At 37.3% G+C, this 20,938-nt stretch overlaps 2 protein-coding genes across 6 annotated transcripts; one reads left to right on the forward strand and one right to left on the reverse strand.

Moving 5' to 3' along the window:
* Nucleotides 1-234: 234 nt before the first annotated feature.
* Nucleotides 235-8,805, reverse strand: LOC131771648 (substance-P receptor-like). 3 transcript variants are annotated; one of them, XM_066160492.1, is made up of 3 exons: nucleotides 8,726-8,805; nucleotides 2,799-3,062; nucleotides 235-2,358 (listed from the first exon to the last, which is right to left on the reverse strand). In XM_066160492.1, exons 2-3 carry the CDS (start codon nucleotides 3,009-3,011, stop codon nucleotides 1,456-1,458), a joined length of 1,116 nt encoding a protein of 371 aa, XP_066016589.1. In that variant the 5' UTR covers nucleotides 3,012-3,062; nucleotides 8,726-8,805; the 3' UTR covers nucleotides 235-1,455. The 3 variants fall into 3 exon arrangements, with proteins under 3 accessions (XP_066016589.1, XP_066016583.1, XP_058943486.1); XM_066160486.1 differs by having other exon boundaries at nucleotides 8,529-8,740; XM_059087503.2 differs by lacking the exon at nucleotides 8,726-8,805 and having other exon boundaries at nucleotides 2,799-3,294.
* Nucleotides 5,130-20,873, forward strand: LOC131771599 (neuropeptide FF receptor 2-like). Of its 3 annotated transcripts, none has more exons than XM_066160506.1 (4): nucleotides 5,130-5,183; nucleotides 7,087-7,152; nucleotides 17,902-18,210; nucleotides 18,512-20,873. In XM_066160506.1, the coding sequence occupies exons 3-4, from the start codon at nucleotides 17,913-17,915 to the stop codon at nucleotides 19,312-19,314; spliced, it is 1,101 nt and encodes a 366-aa protein (XP_066016603.1). In that variant the 5' UTR covers nucleotides 5,130-5,183; nucleotides 7,087-7,152; nucleotides 17,902-17,912; the 3' UTR covers nucleotides 19,315-20,873. The 3 variants fall into 3 exon arrangements, with proteins under 3 accessions (XP_066016603.1, XP_066016601.1, XP_066016595.1); XM_066160504.1 differs by lacking the exons at nucleotides 5,130-5,183; nucleotides 7,087-7,152 and adding exons at nucleotides 12,684-12,700; nucleotides 17,556-17,733 and having other exon boundaries at nucleotides 17,858-18,210; XM_066160498.1 differs by lacking the exons at nucleotides 5,130-5,183; nucleotides 7,087-7,152 and adding exons at nucleotides 17,051-17,241; nucleotides 17,556-17,733 and having other exon boundaries at nucleotides 17,858-18,210.
* The last annotated feature ends 65 nt before the right edge of the window (nucleotides 20,874-20,938 follow it).

Raw genomic sequence — 20,938 nt, forward strand, 5'->3', positions numbered from 1 at the left:
ACATTTGCAATTTTGCCAAACGTCAGTATGTCAATGTTAATGAAAGTGAGCAGTGTCAAGACAAGGCTACAGGTTTTAATAATCGATTTGAAGGAAATCTGGAGTTGGGCTATTCTTTAAAATCACAGCCTCTGTTCGCTTTTGGATTGATTGGGTACTCTGCTGCAGCTATTAACTTCGAATGACTGACTGATGAAATACACAACCGTACACCATTACAAAGTCATTTCCTTTATTTCATTGGTTCCTTGAATGTCGTCATTATATTCTTTTATGTTTTTTGAACACCTAAGCTATTTTACGCGATTGAACAAGTAGAATTTAAAGTGTGTGAATTTTAAATGTACATAAATTCGTTTTCTGTTCACTGAATCCGGCCTTATTTTCAACGGTTTATCGATTTCACTGTTGCACCTTTTAAGGTATAATCTTGAAACCGTGTATTTGTTATCTCCGCCATAAGAAAAATGGAGTATGAAATTCACAGATCACACACTGAAATTCCTAACTGTTTAAAACAGATCACCCAGAAAATCACAAGTAAGCGGTTAGGATGCGAAGCAAGATTCAAAATGACGGCGCCCACTATCTTTTTGTTAACACATTTGAAAATAGTCACAAGAGGTTAAGTCATCCTGTTGAATCTCAAACAGGGGTAAATAACAAACTCTTGAAGAAACTTATTGATGACGAAGATAACAATATGGTCTCTTACATATTTCTCTTTTAACGGCCGGGAGGGATTGGTTGAAAGGCGCATTTCGATTTATCGATTCATTCATTCACTTGTTTCAAGAAACTCGCATATTCTGAGTTATAAGAATCAGTCCAGTGCGAATCAATTAAATTATTTTGATTCCTTCAGGACTCACGCAAACATTTTTCGAGGAAGAAAAAATCTAACTTTTCATAGTACAGAGTAGTGATCAATAGAGAAAACTTTTAAAAATCAAAGAGACAATTGGAATCATGAATGGCTATTTACAGAATCATGACATCAGCTTTGAACTCTTTAAATTCGTTCCCTTGTTTAACACTTTCCACCGTAACATCAGTATGCATATTCTCCATAATGTTCTCTATTCATTTCTTGGGTTCTTACAAGGAGAATTTGTGTAACAATCAAGAGTTTCTTTAGTTGGCGATCATTTCCTTGATATTCGTGGTTTTTTTATTATTATTACTCAGGGGGTCATAAAGTAGGGGGAAACTAGATGTTAGTCTCCCTTAGGGGTTAAAAGGATTGATAAGTACAAAGAACTTCTCTGGAGCCATCTTATCTAAAACTTTTTCACAATAGCTACGTTACAGCGCATCCATCTTTCCTCTTCTCAAAATGGCTACCTTATGGCTTATGATCTTTTCATCAGCTTTTTCGTAGCTTCATTACATTGATAGGCGATTCTCCGTGACGAGTGAAAAAATCGCGAGTAACACCTCAAAATCAAGGCTTGTCTAAACTTGTATGATTTTAAATGATCTCGCTTGCGGTCTACCCTGCCTGTTACTGGTTTTGAGTTCAATTGTTGCTTCCAAAGAAGAACCAGCTCGAGTGTTATCAACAAGTAATGTCGCTGTGCGGTTCGGTAAAAGGGGCTTGAGAATATCCTTTATTCCTCTTCGGAAATCCTGGCTGAATATCAAATAGATACAGCAGTTGATGGCACTGTTTGCATGGCCGAAGAGAAAACCCGTGGTTTGTAGTCCTATGGAGATACCACAAGGCGAGAAAACTTCTGTGAAGTCCATCAAAATCACATTAAGGTGCATCAAAAACCAGCACAGCGCAAACGCCAGAACCACTGTAATCAACATCTTCAGTACATTTCTTTTTGACCTGTTCAAAAGCCGCTGGTTGGCCGGAGTAGCATTACCAGGTATATTCCTACCCCATACCTTGGCAATGATGATTGAGTACAATATAGAAATCAAAAGTAGAGGCAGGGCGTAAAGGAGTACAAATGACACAATGGTAAAGATCGACTGCGATCGTCTTGCGTCGAAAGCGGGAGCCCAGTCCTCGAGGCAGTAGGGAGCTCCATCATAGATTTCCACTTTGGCTGCATACAACAACGGCGATGCTGAGGCGATTGATCCCATCCAAATGACGCCAATCAGCCATCTTGTTCGCTTGATATTAACTACTTTCCAGATTGGGAAAACAACTGCAAAGAAGCGCTCAAGTGCCAGTGCTGTTAGAGTGAATATGGAGCAGGCCATTGAAGAAGCTTGGGTGAACATAAACAATTTGCAGGATACTTGTCCAAAGAGCGAGTCGTTGACCCAGTCGTGATTCCCACGTAGAATGTTCACTGCATTAGGTATCATGGTTATAATAGCCATCAACAGATCCCCAACCTGAAAGATATATTGTTAGAATTAAAACCCTCCTGTGTAATATGGGGTGTGCTCATGCTTCCTGTAAGAGTCACTCCAGACGCCGTATTTCACATGATCCGAATTCATTTTGAATTTATACCGCCCAAAGTAATCTAAACCGATGCTGGGGAAGATTGGAAAGATTAATACGGCGGCTGAACTGCAGGGTTACCCCGAGTGTCGTTGAATAATGAAAACTCTCTCTGAATGAAAGAAGTCCTTAACGATAAGTCGAGTATCTGTTGCTATATTTTTTGGAGATGACTGCATCAATTTCTTTCAGTAGTTTTACATAACGATAGAATCATACCAAAGAAATGTTAACAATTGCACGACACTTTTTCAGCCTTTCTAAATGCCACAATTTCCTAGTTTTTCAAGAAGCTTTGTGATGACATGAGGTTATGCATTAAGCTCACCGCCATATTTGCAATGAGATAGTTGGTTGCTGTTCGCATTCGCCGATGCCTGAATATTATCCATATCACCGAGGTATTTCCAAAAAGGGCCAAAAATACAATGAACAGGTACACAATAGTCTTGATCCATTGGAGTACAGAAGAATTATCCCAATGAGGACATGTTGTCACAGATCCTTGGTTGCCCTCAACAGCCCCACTACTGTTGTTCATCTCGCTCTATGGAACTTGTACCTACTTAAATGATCACTTTCAGAAGTTTACCTGAAAAAAAAAACAAAAACAAAAAAAGAAAAGAACTGGTAATCACAAATTCAAGTTACATACGGTGAACCAAACAATCGGCTCTTTTAAGCTAATCGCATGACTAAGACACCACAAGCGGCTGACTCAAGGATGACTCCTTGTTGGTTACCGAAAAGGAATTCATACAGGCAAAAGTTTATCTTTAAAATCAGCACTTTGCATTGACCATTCTGTCCAGCTGTTTGATGCACTGCTGATTAACAAACATAGCCGCATATTCAGCGAAAGGTTAGACTGAGTAAGAAGTTTGAGGCGCAAGATGGAAAGGAGAATAATTGTTCTGAAAAAGAATGTAGAGAACCATCAAAGATAAGCAAGGTCTTCTTTGCAGCTGCTGTTGTTAGGTTCGCGTCGCACACAATTCACTTGCTTTTCTTAAAAGATGTTATTTTCGCACTTAGTCTGGCTAAAATTCAAGGAAATGTAACCCATGATTTTATCTCACTCAAACTGTAGAGCTCTTGAACTCTTGTATGTCAGAATTTTCTTGTTTGTATATGAATTGAACGCTCCTTAATTGAGGTTTGACCGGCCACCTATATTTTCTCGCTGATGAACCCGTTAAAGGTTTCTGAAAATGTTTATTATGAAATAATAATGCCTTTATGTTAATTTATTTAGAGTTCCCTTTTTCCATACAACATTTAAAGCTGACTTCAAAGCTGAGGTGAAATGCTATAGTTTCATTTTAATTCTAACAATTAAATTTTCCAGAAGTTATAATCGCCCATGAGATTTGGGAAAGAGAACAAACAGTCACGTAACAAAAGAAGACCCTTTTCCAGTCCCATGTTACGTGTCTAGTATGTTTCGTAAGAATTAGGCTCAGAGAAAAGTTGACCGATGTAAAATGCTCTTGTAGCGCTGCAGTTCTGAGTTATATTTAAAAAAGTCAGAAGAAAACTACTTTTCGCTTCAGAATCTTCTTCAACTGGCTTCAGGCTAGTTTGGTACTTTACCAACTTAGGGATGTCAAATTTATAAGATGTCGCTTCTAGCTGTTCAACATTGTTATTCAAAACTAATGTGTACCTCTTACAACCCAACAATATTTACATCGCAAAACTGTACCTTATCAAACTGCGTTTACTTTACATCCTTGAGTTTTTGAAGATAAAAATAGCTCAACCAGGGCTATGATAAACAAAATGGAAAATATTTATAGAACTGATCCTCACCGGCAGGTGAACTGCGATTAAAGACATTTCAGAAAGGAAATTTAACATGAAAAGTGACATTCAGTTCCGAATTGGTTGAAACAAATTTTCCATTAGACTAAAGACAATTAAAGAAAGTAATTTTCATTTTAAGTTAACATTCACTGCCGAAAGTTATTTACATTTGTTCCTCTATAATTTCGATGATTTTTTTTCTTTCTTTTTTTCTCTAAACTTTCCCAATTGCTCCACTTGACCCTAGTAAGAAGCAATTCTGGCCATGGATAAAAAACAAAAACGGTTCAGAGTTGATGAAAACAGTTGTTTTGAAACGAGAGAAGAATCACCAAGACAATCTTGAGATAACAATCATTTTAGCGATTGATGGTAACTGAATTCCATTTGTCATTAATACACCCTCCCTCATCACTCAATTACAGCGGATGGAAGCTGAATTCATCCCAGTCAAATTTTGTGGATGACACATAGCCTTTTTATTCATCACTACTTACAAACATAAAAACAGTGAGTAATATATCAAGAAGAAGCCTTAAAACGATGACTGGGTTTTAAAAGGAAGTTTTCTAGTTGTAAAGTCTCGTCTATTTAGTGTCGCGGAGACATGTTTTTATCAACCGCAACTGAAGCGTTTATGACCCGGGGCTGTCCAGATGTACATTTGCGTTTGAATGAACCGCCTGGTATTTTGAAAAGAAAAAAAAACAGATTTCCTTAACAAAACTCAGTGTTGCTCAATACAAAGACATAAAGCACCCGGGAGATCTTACGTAAAGGAAAGATTATAATAGTGAAGTTCTCATTATGTGGTAACTCCTGATTTACATTTTGGCGGCACCTCAGTTATGGCTTTTTGAAGCGATTTCCTTCCCCTTAACTGAAAAGGAACTGCATTTGGCTTAAGGTTTGTAGTTCATTTGATGTATTTGGTTTTCAAATAAGCCTTATTTTGCGGCCATTGAGCAAAAACAACTGCCGATTTTAGCCGAAGTTTACAGTGAGGGATATATAGAGATTTCAAATACATCCACGTCACTAGTGAGCAAGAGGTGAAACTTAAATAAATGACCGCATAGGGAATTTTCAGACCTATCAAAGATTCCTCCTCACCAAAAATTCAGTTTCTTATAGCTCGGTTTCATTTTAAGACTCTATGGGCAAGTGATATCCGTCAAAATATGACCCATGATGCAGTATTAGAGCGATCTATAATGATTTGAAAATAGGCCTTTGAAAGTCAAGAGTGCTTTCTTGGTTCAAATTGATGTCATTGATTTAGGGGTGCTTTTTTTTGAAGCAAACATGTAAAGCTCATTTCATAGATCGGCACAAGCTATAGGTTTTGACCCAGATGTTTTCTCGTTTAAAACGCATGAGGTAAAAAAATGAGTATAGCGAACATAACTGTTACTCAATACGGTGCGATATAATGACTCAGTGAAATTTTGAGTTTTTTTTTTCTTATAAACTTTGTCTGTATTTCTTTCTTTATACAACTCGTAGAAGTTGCTATTTTTGTAACTACCTTTAAACGCGCGATATGTTCATAAAAACAATAAAGTAGGGTAAAATGATCTCTAGGATTTATCCAACCACGGTTCCATACGCTGGTAATAGTTTCTGAGAAAATCACCTTTCACTTCAGAATTTCAGTTATAATTTTGCACCTTACTATAACGAATTGCATTGTTACAAGCAGATACTGTTTTGAGCTATGACTCATTAACACAATTAGAAAATATGTTGTAAAAGTGGACAAAGATGTGTGGGAAAACAGCAATGTATTGGGCTATAATTTTTATTTTTGATTTGAAGGTTATGCAGTCCGTTAATATTCACTCCATATCTGTGAAATATCAGTGTACAATCAGTCCCTGGAAATTGAAATCGTTTTATGATACTGTTAAAACTATCATTCTTGTCAGTTCACTGATCGTAACTCCGATGCATTGGTAAGATTATGAAACCAAATTGTTTTTCTAAGCATGCGCATGACTGTGGCTAGTTTCGTAATTTACACTTGTTTGCAATAGCTCGTCATATGACCAATCTTCTCCTCCGTGAAGACTTATGATCATGTTGCTATGTTTTTAGCCCAGTAACAAATTCCATGTGGCATTTACTCTAAATTTAGTAACAATTATTTTGTCCCAACGATTAGCATTGGCCCACTATGGAACAATTTAAATTTGCTGTTGTGTAAAAAACTAATGGGAGAATCAAATCCTCGGACTCCCCCAGCATTAGTTTAAGCTGGGGTGGCACCCAGTTCTATTTTTTTTACCAATGTCATGAAACAAAAGCCAACGAGCTAGACTGTGAAAATGGTAATAATGGTGATGATAATGATGATGTTAATAATATCACAAAAAATATTAAAAATCATTATTAGTTGCTGTACTTCATTTTGACTCATGGGTCTTCGCCTACCAACAAGCTAAATGTTCAAGAGGAGTTACAAAACAAGAATAAAACAATGACACAACGACTCCATTTACACCAAATTATCTGCTCAAATCAAGCAAAGGAGAGCTTAAAAATGTAAAGAAAGAGTATACAAATCAGGTGGGATTGTTCTGTATGCATATTTCACTCTTAAAATTGACTTTTTTACAGCTTTATAAAGTTGAAATTTAAGTTGTTGACTGCTATGCTGTTAAATATTCTCAGTAAGGTTCTGAAAAGTACCCTGATTTGTATGATCACCATGCAAATGTCAAACCTTCAACTACGAGTGGCATTAAGGCAATGATGGAAATGATGATTTACAAACTTAATGATTGAAATTCTTAATTTCTTTTGTACAGGTTAGCCGATCCTTCGGTAGCGTGCAAAGGGGCAAAATCTACAAGACCCATCCAAGAAATGAAACCGTATCTTCTCAAAAATATTTATCATTTTACACAATGTAGCCCTGTTACGTCATAATTCTTACGAAGACATCAAGAACGGAGACATTGTCGAGATAGCGTCAATTTGTGAGGCTCTAAGGAATTTTTTTTCATCACCATGCAACTCAAAGCTGGAGCCACGAGGTCGGTCCAAAAAACCACAGGTACCATGTAGTACTTAATACGCTTGAAAGTTGATTGATCCCCAGCTTTTTATTATTATTATTTTTTATCTTTTTGGGCAGAAAAAAACGCAAAGCCGGATGTAATTTGTAGGGGAAAATCTAGACTATGTTTACGGAAATGACATTTTTTTCTCTCAATTTGTGAACTTAGCGAAGGCAATTAAATCTAACAAATATGATTTGTCATGCACTTCAATCTGGTGGCTGAAATAGGCCAGTATCATGCTCACTATGTACGTAAAAAATGTTCCTTATCATTTCTTTTAAATACCGCGGTTCCACATTTTTATAAAGAAACACTTTCGTGGTTTTATCTCTCATTTGATAACACAGACTTCCTAAATCATAGTTTCGGTTAATCTTAACCATAAACCGCATTTTACCACCAGATGGCTCCTTTCATGTTTACAAAATTAAAACCACGATTGAGAAGGCAAACCGCGCCTCAGAAACTCTGATATTTACAAAAAGCAACGAGTATTGTAAACCTAGGACAAATATTGACCTAATCCGAATTTAGTCACTTTTTCACAACAAATATTGTCAGGAAATATCACAAAATCACTGAGAGTTTGTTTTTCTGCAGACTGGTGTTTGTCTTTTCGTTTTATTAAATAACAATTCTAATCATCGTGGTGTGATAGGCGTTATTCATCAGCTAAAGTAAAGTCAAAATAAATTAGCATTACAAGATTGATCCGGAAAATAATAAAATTAGGATTTTTGCCAGATACAATCTCTAAGAAGTGGCTTTGTTACATGTCTCTTCTTTCCTTATAGGAAAACAATATCAAAAAACACACATTTAGGAGGGAAATACGCTTTCCTCTTACATCTTTAAGGTTGTTCGATTAAAAAAGTTGCGAGTTGCTGCCATTGATTTTTTTTCATTTTTCGAAAATAAGTACACTTTGGATTTTGCTAAAAAATCACTACGGCATGTTACGTTTTGATACTAAGTGGCATGTCCTAAAAGAGTATCTTAAGCCAAAAACGCGAAGGAAAGTATAAAAAATTGAAATTGCCACATTTTCTGTATACTAAAGCGCACTAATTACAAGATAATTTCTCGCAATTTTTATTCTATTGAGACAGGGTCCCTTGGGAAAGAATTTTTTTTATCTTCTCGTAACTTTGCTCGTAAAATAAGTTTGGATCAAAGCATATGTTTACCTCAAAGATTTGTCACGGTTTTTGAAGCAGCCACAAGAAATCTTCCGTATGAAAATACAAACGCTTCCCGGACCAGCCCTATTTTCACCGTCGATTTGCGTGAAGACGAGAAAGAAATAATTGTGCAAAACAAGGAGACTTATGTGGCAGTTATCAGTCGTTGGATGTAATAAGAAACGGGGAAATGTGAAACTCACCTAGCCAGACTTTTCATTAGCTAGCTGGAGGTTGACAGATGACACAGTCACAAAGGGAACTGTTGAATGGCCGAGCAAACATGACCCTTTCCTGTGCAACATGCCACTTTTGTTTGTCGATGGAAATTTATTAAACGCCGCAAACTGACTTTTCCTGTTGCTAAGTGTTGCCGTTTTAGTAATCTGTGTTCCACCCCATGATGCACTGGGGCCTTGCGTTAACGCAAGATAAATAGTTCGGATAAAGATCAGTGTCGTGGCTTACCTCGTTCGTCCTCCCGGCTTGATCAGCCACCGATTGGTCAAATAGTTACGGTAAAACCCTTGTCATACTTACTAGGATACAGCTGCTATGAATAAAATGCTTTTATTTCGGGTTTAAAGCTTGTTTTTACCGCACGATCTTAAGTCCAAAATGACGAAAATGGACACGTAATTTTGTTTGCTCCGTTTGATGGCATGAGTCGATTTGTAACTGTAAGTTTTATGACAAATGTACTTCGTTACAAAAGTTAAAATGAAAATTTTCGGAGCATTTTGTAATTCTGCGACTCTCAAACATCAGGCTATACGTCATGTCAATCATCACAGTTCATCAGGTTACAAGTCTCAATATCAGTTTTTGTAAAATAGTGGCCGGGGTATTAAAAAAATAAGGTAACCAATAAACCCCTTGCCGGATTAGGTCACATGCACGTATGCCAGTTAGCAACGCTATGCAGGCACTCAAGCCTTCGGCCGCTATATTGAGAATAACACCGCGATAAAAGATCAGCGCTGAGAATCACAGCATGATGAGGAGACTTTGATTTCCACCTTTACTTTATAGTAAAGATAGATCAATTCGAGCCTGGGTACATAATTTAGCGGTTTTTCCGAGCTTTCGTTCACTGCAAAACAATACGAAGAGTGTGTTTGTTGCTATTGAATAAAACGTGCGCGAAATTTGCGAAAAAAGAAACCTTGAGCCGAGTCCGCCACCACAACCCTCGTCTTCATAATTCAATGAGAGAAACCGCGTGTCGTTTCTGTTATTTTTCATGGTTAAAGAACAGGTTTATGAAGGTAAGACTAGAGGCAAGATCTCTAGTTTTTTTTAACATAGTATTTACTAAAGAAGAGAGCTATGCCACAATTTTTTTCTGGGTACTTAAGAACGAACAATTTCCAGCCGATGTTTGAGCAGAGTTGAAGATTATTGGAAACGTTTGAAGGCGGTTCTTATTGAACAGGGTCACCATACTCTGCACAGTATTGGAACAATGTTGGCTCTATGTTGGAACAGGAGCGCATTATCGGACCATGACTAGAGAGCCCAGGGTGGCTTTGTTTGGTAAGGGAAGTCGGGGCCGTACTGGAACGGGATTCGCGTATTTTATGGAGGAGCGAGGGTGGAATTTATGTGTGGACAAAATGAAACGGAAGGGTACGGCTACACGTAGGCTATATAGAAGGCTGAGTGTTGAAATATGTCAAATACGCCTTGGAGAGTATAGTTTTTTTTCATCGTTGCGCTATAAAAAAAGTTGTCGTGAATATATTTTGAAATCTGTTGGTAGAGTTTGAGAGATATCTTAATAAATACATAACATATCTGAGTCTAAGACCAGCCTTGGTATCTTTTTTTTATTTGTTGGACTCAGTAATTTAGTTTTAAAGAAAAATACATTCCCCTCTCGGTGAGTTTATCTTGTCGCATCCGTGGGCTGTATTGCGGGGCCCGGGGAGAGGGCTGTCAAAGACCACGGAGGGCGATGGGAATGAGAAGGCGTAACTTTTTTTAACTTCAATCTGGTTACTGGTAGTGTCTCAGCGGATGAGCGAGGGTGAATTATTGACGTAGTAATCCTTCTACCGAAAGCCGAGTGGATCGTGCATGTGCAAATCAAGCAAAAGTCAAATTCAAAAGGTCTGCATAAAATCACGTTCCGCCAGCTTTCAGGTAAGTAAAGAATAGCTCTATTTACATAATAATAAGATACTTAATGTTTCGCAAAAAAACCTATGAGCTACTCAAAAGTAAGGATATGACTTTAAAGGAAGGCAAGAATACCAAGTGGGAAGATGGGAACTTTATTAAGTGCCAGTGTTTCATCAATATCTTGGTAATTGCTATGCGCGAGTGTTCTTGTCAATTAGCAAAGCGTTGAATGGCCCAGACATAAAAGTAGACTACGACATACGTTTTCAATATTTTAGAAGCATTTAGAACATAATCTCTTACCGCGTGCGGATTGATTAGAGTCACCAGAGCTGATTTCAAGTATTCTATAACGAGTGTTTTCTTTTCTTAACCAAACAGGAGCTCTTCTTTGTTGTGTTAGTGCGATCTAAATTTTAGGAAAGTTTACACCAGTCCTGATTGTTTAATTGCTAGATTTTCAATAATCTATTTTAGGTTTTGCAATGCTACTGCGAAACTTGATGGTTATTATGCTGGTGGTAACTAATGCAGTTTGAGTCCTGTTGTTTTTCAAAGGAAGGCTCAATGTCTTCATTGAGCAGCATCACATAAATTTACCACTCTAGATTGCAGGCTATTATCATGAGCGCTCTCTTTTAAAAACTTCAATCAACTTCAGTGGAGTGCTATTGTTCATTTATGAATGCATTGATTGATTTGGTTAATGTTGAACTCAGGATGCCGGTTTTCGTAACAGATCTCTGAGCGTCGTGAGACTTTACTATCACGTACAGTCCAGTTTTCAGTAGCGAAACCCAATTACAAACCCCTTAAGCTATTTCTGTAGACACATGCCGAACGGATATAAAACGATTTTCAAAACAAAAGTCTTGAAAGATCTTTATGTTCAATATCACAGACACTGCAGTAACAATAGCGAATGAAGAATAACAATCATTTCACAAAAGCTTCTCGAGGTTGATTTTAGGATAGTATTCCATGTAAAAGGTGTCACCATTTTTTTCCGAAAAGCAAATAGTCATTCTGTGTATGTTTTGTTTTCTCCACAACTAATGATGTGTACTATTCGAAGCAAAAAGGCTACATTATCTAACCCGAACGCGGCAGTTTGGGAAAAAGGATAGTAATTGAATAACATTTATACTGTTGTAATATACAACTAAAAATTTATTATTTATTCCCGACTGAGATTTCTGAAAATAATTTAATGGGAAGTATGTTTTTTATTCACTGAGGTTAAGAAAATAAATAAAAGCCTTATTTCAGATTCGCCTGTAGTTATTGATCGCGACTTAACCGATGCTTTACTGCTTTTTTGTACCCATAACTAAACATTGTTTGAAACTGGATCTTAGTAAAGTAACATAAAGACACATCGATATACTTAGTCATATTGCTAAATACGGTGTTAGAATGCTCATTCCCTGCTAGAAGAATGGCATTTGTAGTTGTAAACACGTCGATACAAGCGATTGAAAGTTCATTTTTCTAAATAATAGTAGTTTAGATGTTAATTTTTCGAGGTTGACATCGTGGGTCAACTAATGACATTGTTGATTTGTACGGCAGAGTTGGTTCATGACGCCCCTGAAGTTGTTGATTTTGATCATTGGTGCGGATGTTTTGCGTTTCACACTGCGCAATAAGACAATAAATTACTTTTCCGCTGAATGCGCTAATTGCTCCACTGTATTTCTGTGTGAGAAACACACACCTGCAGCTTTTGTTTTCAAAATGACAAGTTAATCAAACACTTTGTTTAAACAAATACATTCTCCGCTCTCTGCAGAAGATTGTCGGCCGGAAAATGAAAAATAGCAGCGGGAATCGTCGAGACAATTTGAACTAGCTTAAACAAATTGGAGTTCTCCTCACCAACCACTGTGTAGTATATTATTGAATAAGATCAGACTTTTCAAACTTCACTGTGGGGTTACAAATTCATATCCCATTTAAGATCTATACTGATTACACTAGCAGTTCATTATGTATAATTTGCTTAGTACAGCTAGAAAGGAATCGAGGAAAGAGGTTCTGAAATAACTTAAAAGGTAAGGCAAATCATTCTACGAATTCATTGGGAAGATAATCAAAAAAATTTTTATTTAATTACTCAGTTTGGGACGAAGAAAACCTTAAGGATTTTAACTTAACCCTGAGAGGACGAATTTGCAAAAACTTACCAATTTATCTCTAGAATTTAAGAGCTACAGGCACGAAGAGTCTGTCTCCTTTGCTAACGTTCTCTAATTTAAAAATCAGTATTTCAAGTAACGTTCAGTTTTTCTTGCTATTTTAAGAGTTTAGTTCGAGCTAAAAACAAATTTCTCAGCAAACGAAGATGATTGTTGGTACAGCAATTAACGGGCGAAAATAGTAAATGGATTACTTCTGCCACCCTTCTTATTTTTGAAATATCTCAAATGAGGTCTGTTGATTATTTGTTTGGTATGTTTACAGATGATATTGGACTAGGAAAATGTTTGTTAACAGTACATTAAAGTGAGTAGTGTTCGACCTGAATTGGAAAATATCCTTCTATTGTGTTTCTCTGAAAATTTCAAAATGTATTGTTCAAGGTGAGTTAAAAGTTGCCTTTGATGTGCCAGAGTCGTTCTATTTTCCGAACTGTGCAGCGTTTCGCAGTTCTGAAGCTGAGACACGCGCATTTTGAACCCAAAAAACAAATTTCATGTTGTCAAAATAATTGTACATGAAGCACCCTCTTGATTGTACTTGAAGCATGGGAAAGAGACATCAGTTCAATTACACAAAATAAAGATTGGAAAAGACACTATAAACGCATCACAAACCCAAGTCATTAGCTGATAATGAGAGTCTGGCTTTTAAATAACAATGTACGAATACTTAAGTTCGACGCGGTTTTAACACGGTGAAATTTCTTTTTGTCTGGCCGCGAAATCATTTTTTACCCGTTAGCAAGTTTTCCTGTCATTTTTCACATTCCTATTCTATTGCCTCATGAATGAGTAACCTAACGACTATAATCCACCATACAATTTAGACGAGGGACGACCCTTGCTCAAACAATTTATCAAAGTTAAGCTTGCCAAATCTTTAGCTTTACAGCTGCAACAATAAATTATTACCGCACAGAGAGGCTCTCAATTCTAATTTTGCTTTCAATATGACAAAATTTACTAGAATCTTTCCTATATGTGCATCAATTTTACTTCCTTCTACGCCTTTCCCTTCTTGACTTACTCATTCCGAAAGAAACGGGTCCAAAAATGGTTTACACATGAATTTTTCTAACCTCGAATACGTAGATGGCGTCTGTTGTTGGCGATCCTGTCTCAGTGAATTAGTTAGAGCGTCGACGGGCCAGTTTCGCCTTTGAAAACCATGACTTCAGTCGCTTTATCTTTAAAACCAACAACTCACTTGAATGAGCAATACAGGTTATGCCTTTATAAGAATTATATGTTATAGCGTATGAAGAACGCTTTCAGGAATTGGAAGACATTGTTAGTTATGAGGGGCGATTCACTTATCTTGATATTGTCGTCAGTTCCGACTTGTAATCCCTTTGTCTTGACATAAAGATGCGTTTTTAAGCCTAATGCAGCGTCTGCCGATGTCAATCCAATTGGATCTGAGTTTTTGGCAGTACTTAGGCTTGTCATAAAATGAAAATGTTTATATTTTCAGGCAATAGATCACAGACTATCTGCCAGCACCAGTTAATTAGGGGAGCATTTTAAAAGGGTCAAATGATGTTCACTTGACTCGAAGTTCCCTTGCCAGGCATATTTTGACGGGTTTAGTTCATTGTATCGATAACACAAAAACTTTTTTTCATCATTTCTACTCTTTATCACGGATAAATGTTTTGGTTTGACACTTAAAAATTTGAGATGAAGGCTGATTTAAAAGAGAAGGTTATGCTAGCGCTGCTGATCACAATGGCCTTTGCCATTGTGTTGCGATGCCATTCACGGAAAACGTTTCGACGCCAAAACCTCGGGAATTTTGGTGATGAAATATGCAATGTCTGGACAGCCAATTAAAACAAGTATCTCTATTACGTATGTTTGCTAAAAAAAGTTGGCAATAATGAATTTTGGAACTTCTGCAGGCGAAAATGAGTAAGTATTTCGTCATACGTCTACTAAACCTTAGTAAAAGCTCAAACACTCTTAATATTGCGGTATGAGCCCAAACCATTTTTTTAAAGCTAACTTCCTGTGTTGACCTGTGATGCTATCACAGTCGACCCCCGCTGAAACGGTCCCCTGCAGAGCGGAGACTAGAATTGAGCCAGTTTCCAAGCATTTTGCCACGCCGTTCGCCAGTCTTTGATTAAATGGTCGTTGTTGATTTTAGCATATGGAACGTCTTGAGGAGGCTGTTTGCGTCGTGGGAAGTGGCCCCTTGTAGAAAGGTTGATAACAAAAGGAAATTTATGGCTTGCTTTCATAAAATACTATCAAAGAACAAGATGGGCTATTGACGTTCCATGCCCAAGAACTCCAAAGGCTTGAACTTGACAAGTGCAAAATGCGAAAAAATAGCTTGTCCAATTCGTGTGAGTACACAGGTTTAGCCATGCTGAGCTGCATTTTGGTGTTGACGGAAGGCATATTGTTCCACGCTAGAAAGATAGTGTCTTACTGTTACTTAGTCTCCTTCCCCTTCAACAGCTCTCACGACCTACATCCTTACCAGGGATGACAAAGTGGTTATATTTAAGTGCCAGCATGTTTCTTACCCGCAAGAAAAGAGGGAGAACATTTTTCACCCAGAGTAATTTGGAATTAGCTCCCTACCTGATATCATAAGAATGGTAACTCATGAACTCAACACGGACTGATCCATACTACGATTATTGATGTTTTGCCCATTGATTAATGATTGCAGCTGTTTTTTGGTGCTAAACATCGTGTGAAATCACTCACACCGAAAAGTAACAATATCGCCTCCACAAATTAACTCTTCACCTTCCAGGTTTGTCGTATGCAATTGTGTCGCATCTCAGGTTATCACCGCCTGTCTTATTCTATCTTACAGAGCTATTTTTTCTCTTTTTTCAGATCTTTAAAATTAAAAACTAAAAAAATATCAATTCCATCGTAGCCATCATCGAGGGAGAGCATAAAGTAAAACATTTTCGCCATCTGCTGGGCAAAACGTCGGCGAAGGACTTTTTCCTAACGCAATTGTTACAACACTCCCCACCGATGCTTTTTATACAAATTTTGCGGAAGGCTCAATTTATCTTCGGAAATCAAGTCTATGTGAAGTCCTGTCTTTGTCTTAAAAAAAGAAATTACTACTGGCGAAGTAGCTTTTTGTGCCAAAATGAAGAAACTGAAGAAAAGGAATCGAAGAATGATTAAGCAAGGTGATATTTAACACGGGCCAGAGAAGCATTTTTTGAAAATCTGTGGGCTAAACTTTTAGAGATGCGCAAACAAACTTACTCTTCCATCATACATAATTTTTTTGAGCTAAAACGGCGTCTGAGATTATAGCTGTAGCATATGTCCAATTCGCCTTTCATTCGAGTTTTGGTAAGTAGACTCAGAATAACTTAAGTTTAAAATTTTTAGAAACAAGGGCTTTCCGAAACGTTCCGTGAGAATCAAAGAAAATCATTAGCACTTGCTTTTACCTTTTCATCGCCATGGCTCAAAGGTGGAATTTCAACAAATAGACAGATTTCATTCATCCTGTCTTAATTAGTGCAGGAAACTTCACAAGAGCCTCTGGTGAAACTGAAACCAAATTGACTTACGATTACCCAGTCACTTACATTTCAGGAAATTACCAGCGGAATGGTGTACAACACTAAGGAATCGACCGGTGATAAGGACAGGAAACGTCAATGCATGCACCATTCATTGGTCGAAACTAAAAAGGATAAGGGCACGTGTTTGATAGTTGTACTTGCAAATTATGATTTAAGCGTATGTGATACGTTTGTGATTACTTTCAGATGTTACTGTAATTGACATTCATGGTGTCAATATCGTATTTTGAGGCTGAATCAAATCATGCGCAGATTTTGGTAGCGATTATTCATAAGTGTTTTGAAGTGAATTTGATGGCTCAACAATGGAAAATTTTTTCTGTTTCGCCAATACAAGTTCATGGCTTTATGATCTGAACAACACTGCGAACGGTAAAAGCGGAGAATTATAACGTTTTTGAGATTACCTTGATCGTAACCATAGTGTTCTTACTTTTGGCCGTATATCTTCGCCTAATTCTATCGAGTTCTCGCTTATTTTCTGCATGAGCAACCTATCAGTTCATCGATGCAGGGTCAATTAGAATGACACTGAGATCACATCCGTTCGCTTGATATAAAACCTGTTCATTTGACCAGCTGTCACTCTAATGCTTCCTGTGCCGGCCGAGAATATGAAACAAACTCACTGCACGAATTAATCAAAAACTAAGAGTATATCTTCCTATCCAATACGTTTTGGTTTTTCTGTTGGAAGAGTTGGGTGTTGCTGTTGCCTAAGCGGAGTTACATGATCAGACTGCTGACAAGTGTGCAAGATATATCTTTTTAATATCCTTTCGCTCAGTGTTTCAAAATGGCGTCGAAATTTGGAGATCGGTGAGTTGCTCCATAATTAGGAACACTTCTTTCAGAGAGAGTATCTCTTCGAATATGATAGGCTGAACAAGTGTATTCCAGTCACAAAAATTGAGAATTTCCTGTATTTCAAAGCAAATATTCCCTTTTTATTTCAATATATATACTAACTTAAGTTTCAAATTAAAAGAGAAGTCGAAATATTTTAATCAAGAAATACGCTACTGATTTAGGAAAGAATATTTTGACTTGATCTATTTTTTTTCCATTTGATTTAGCAACAATTTCTTTTCTAAGAAGAAACGATATTGAAATACTCTTTTTCTTCTCTGCAGTAAACAACTTCCCGATGCACAGTATGCAATAATCCTCGGAACAATCGTTGGATTAAGGGTGAAACACTTGTAACACTAGTTGTGAAGTTAAACGCCAGCATATGAAATTACTGTGCAAACACAAAGGGCTTCTGCTCCTAAGTATGAGCAGGGACACACTCTTTCATTCAGGATTCAGGTACCTACGGTGAAAATAACTTTTAGGTGACGTTTAATAAAGTTCTCTGTGCAAGGTCACAACAGATACTAGAAACGAAATATTAATACTTGTCATTTATTTTTACATTTTATACGATTCTCAGATGGAAATTAAGTGATTGAAAATTCCTTAACAACAGTGCGAAAGATATCAAGAGAATGACGAACGGCACAAGCTCAAATGCGACAATGACATCTCCAACGCCCTCTGGCTGCACGAGATTATTCACTCCTACCGAAGAATGGCTCCAAGTGTCTTCATTTCTGATCATTATCTTCCTCTCCATTATTGGAAATGCTGTCGTTATCATCATTATTAAGAAAGAAAGGCACATGCACACTCCAACAAACTACTTTATCGTGAATTTGTGCACTGTGAATCTGTTGATCTTGTTGCTCAATGCAGTTCCAGACATCCAGGGAAGAATTGCACCACACCTAGGATTTGTGGTTTCTGGTAAGAATTCGTCTTGGTGTATGTCGATTTAGGAAAACGGTGGTGAATATCAATTCTCCTTGTTTTTGTGTTGTTGTTTTTTGAGAAACGCAAGATTCTTAAGCTATGAGCTTACTGTGGTCGATCCAAGTTTTTTAGAGGCATAATTGGGTTATGTACACTTGCTGGATGATATCTTTCTGCTGTCATAATGTCCCGATAAATTCGAAGCTTTAACATCCCCCCCCCATCATCTTATACAATAAATTCTCCATTATTTCACTTCGGTTAGCCAAGACACTTTCCTGTGCATTCTTTGCAGGTTGGCCCGGAAAGATTCTTTGCAAGCTGCAAGCGTTTCTTACATCTTGTACAATAAATTCCGCCATCTTGACGCTCGCAATGATTGCTGCTGATCGATTTATTGCCATATTTTTTCCCCTGAAAAGACTAATTCATTCCCGAAGAGCGATCCAGCTGATCTTTGTGACATGGCTTATTCCGGCTTTACCAGGGTGCATCTTTCTTTACGTCAATGACCTCGTTGATTACGATGGAACTGTGTACTGTATGGAAATATGGGAACCGGCCATCCCAGTGTACTATAACACAATTTATACAACAGCCGATTTCATTATGTTTTATGCCTTACCTTTGTTGGAAATCATCATTCTTTACATCGCCATCATCTACAGGATATGGATGCGAAGGATTCCAGGGCACGTGACTACAGCCAATCAACAAGTCGAACTCAAAGCCAAAAAGAATGTACTTAAGATGCTCATCGTAGCCGTTCTTACGTTCGCATTATTCTGGCTTCCTGTAAAAATAAATGTCATGATTGGGCTTTACAGCCATGCTCCCTGTCTGTTAACTCCTATTCGTCGATTCCTGGCACTCTTTTTGGCCTGTGGTAACTGTGTAATAAATCCAATTATCTACATTGTATTTAGCCGGGACTTTAGAAACGGTTTCAAGGCTCTCTGCCACTGCCTACCCTGCTTTTCCACTGATGTTCCTCGTGTGCACAGCCAATCCAGAAATGTGAGCGAGATAAGCTTCTCTGTAAAATGCAATGGTCACAGCGGTCTTAGCCTAACGAAATTTCAGAAGATTGACGACTAGAAGAACTTCTTCTTGCAGCTACAGAAAAGCTATCAACGAATGAATTACACGCTCTCTGTATTTTGGATTGGTATTCAAAAATATAAAAACAATCTGGAAAGCGTAATAGTGCGAAAGAATTTTAGTTCCTACACTTCAATTCACAAGCAGCTCTGATCTCACACGTAATAAGTATTATTGCTCAAGTAAGAGATGACAATATTTAAAATTTGGTTTACGCACGATGTCTTTCCTCTTCCAGGACTGTCGTGGCATTTTGAAAATAGAATAACCCTTAAACTCCCAAAAGTGATTTACATGGAACTTCTCCCTATAATGTTCATACATTATCCTGCAAAAAGGTATCGAGAAAACTCTAATTTATCAGGTAAAAGTTGTTATCTTGATCTAACCCTTAAATCTCATAACAGATTTACAAGGAAATGTATAACAACTAGAGGGGAAAATGTCTTGGGAGCTAAAGGGTTAAGGCGGTGAACTTAGCTTTTTTCCTGGTGGTCCGAAAAGTTTCTTCTTTCTTGACCATTTTCATTAGAGCTGCCAGAAATTAGATCTCACATCAGAAGGGAAATTCATCTCTTATTCATAGAAATATGCTAGTAAATATGAGAGCTTTCTATGCAAATACGCAATTGTTAATTACATGAGGTGGATAAAAGTTGGAGCTTCTATTTTCTTTGAGTTCTGTTGCTAATAGCACTATCGTAGGTATATTTACAGTCTCATTTTGTCTTCATGAGGTTAATTTTATATCTCAGATATTAAGCACTTTCTCCGTGAAATTTACCAGTTGGCACCGCTAAACGAGGCTTGGGGTGAGAGAAGGGGATAAGTTTCTAAAAAAACTGTGGTACTGCATCTGTGGAAGAGTATAACTGTGTAATTTTGTTTCATCAACTGAGTAGATAACATAAACTGGACACCGTAAAAAGTTTCAAAGCTGACGTTGGGAGCGTTAGCCCTTCGTCATTCGCCCTGACGAAGGACTAACGCTCGCAACGTCAGCTTTGAAACTCTTTACGGTGGCCAATTTATGTTATCAACTCAGTTGATAATACCAAGTTATCCTGTTGGGATAAGACCGATGGATTCGTTTGATGTACATATAAATAAATGAAGGCTATTGCTCGCATGAACAAATGGAGATTACAGCAGAACATTTTAATTACCAGAAGTGATTAATTAGCATGTAATAAGAAGGTAAAATAAGTACAACTAATTTTTCGATCAGACAATGAATAGATTTAATATGGCAATAAATAAAAACCGTAACATAGGACGCTTAAAATGTTAAGGATAACATGTACAGTCAGATCACGTGCCCTGGTCGTATTATGCTTTTCCTAGGTTGCGCTATAACGATGGTGTAAATGAACTTGTAAATATCTTTCTGTGATTCATAATTAAAATGGTAACTGAAACACATTCACAAACATTTTCAAAAAGATTAGATAAATTAGCGGCTAATTACGTAAATTTACAACCGTTTTCACGGATTAATGAAATTGAAATCAAAGGCCTCTGTACAGTTATGTGCTATACGGTTATTTTGTGTCAGATTTTTTGTATGGGATTCATGTCTGACAAGCGAATGAAGATCAAATTTTTACATGAAATTTATCTC

The sequence above is a fragment of the Pocillopora verrucosa genome, chromosome 1 (assembly GCF_036669915.1).
Source record: "Pocillopora verrucosa isolate sample1 chromosome 1, ASM3666991v2, whole genome shotgun sequence".
In the NCBI taxonomy this organism is placed as follows: Eukaryota; Metazoa; Cnidaria; class Anthozoa; order Scleractinia; family Pocilloporidae; genus Pocillopora; species Pocillopora verrucosa.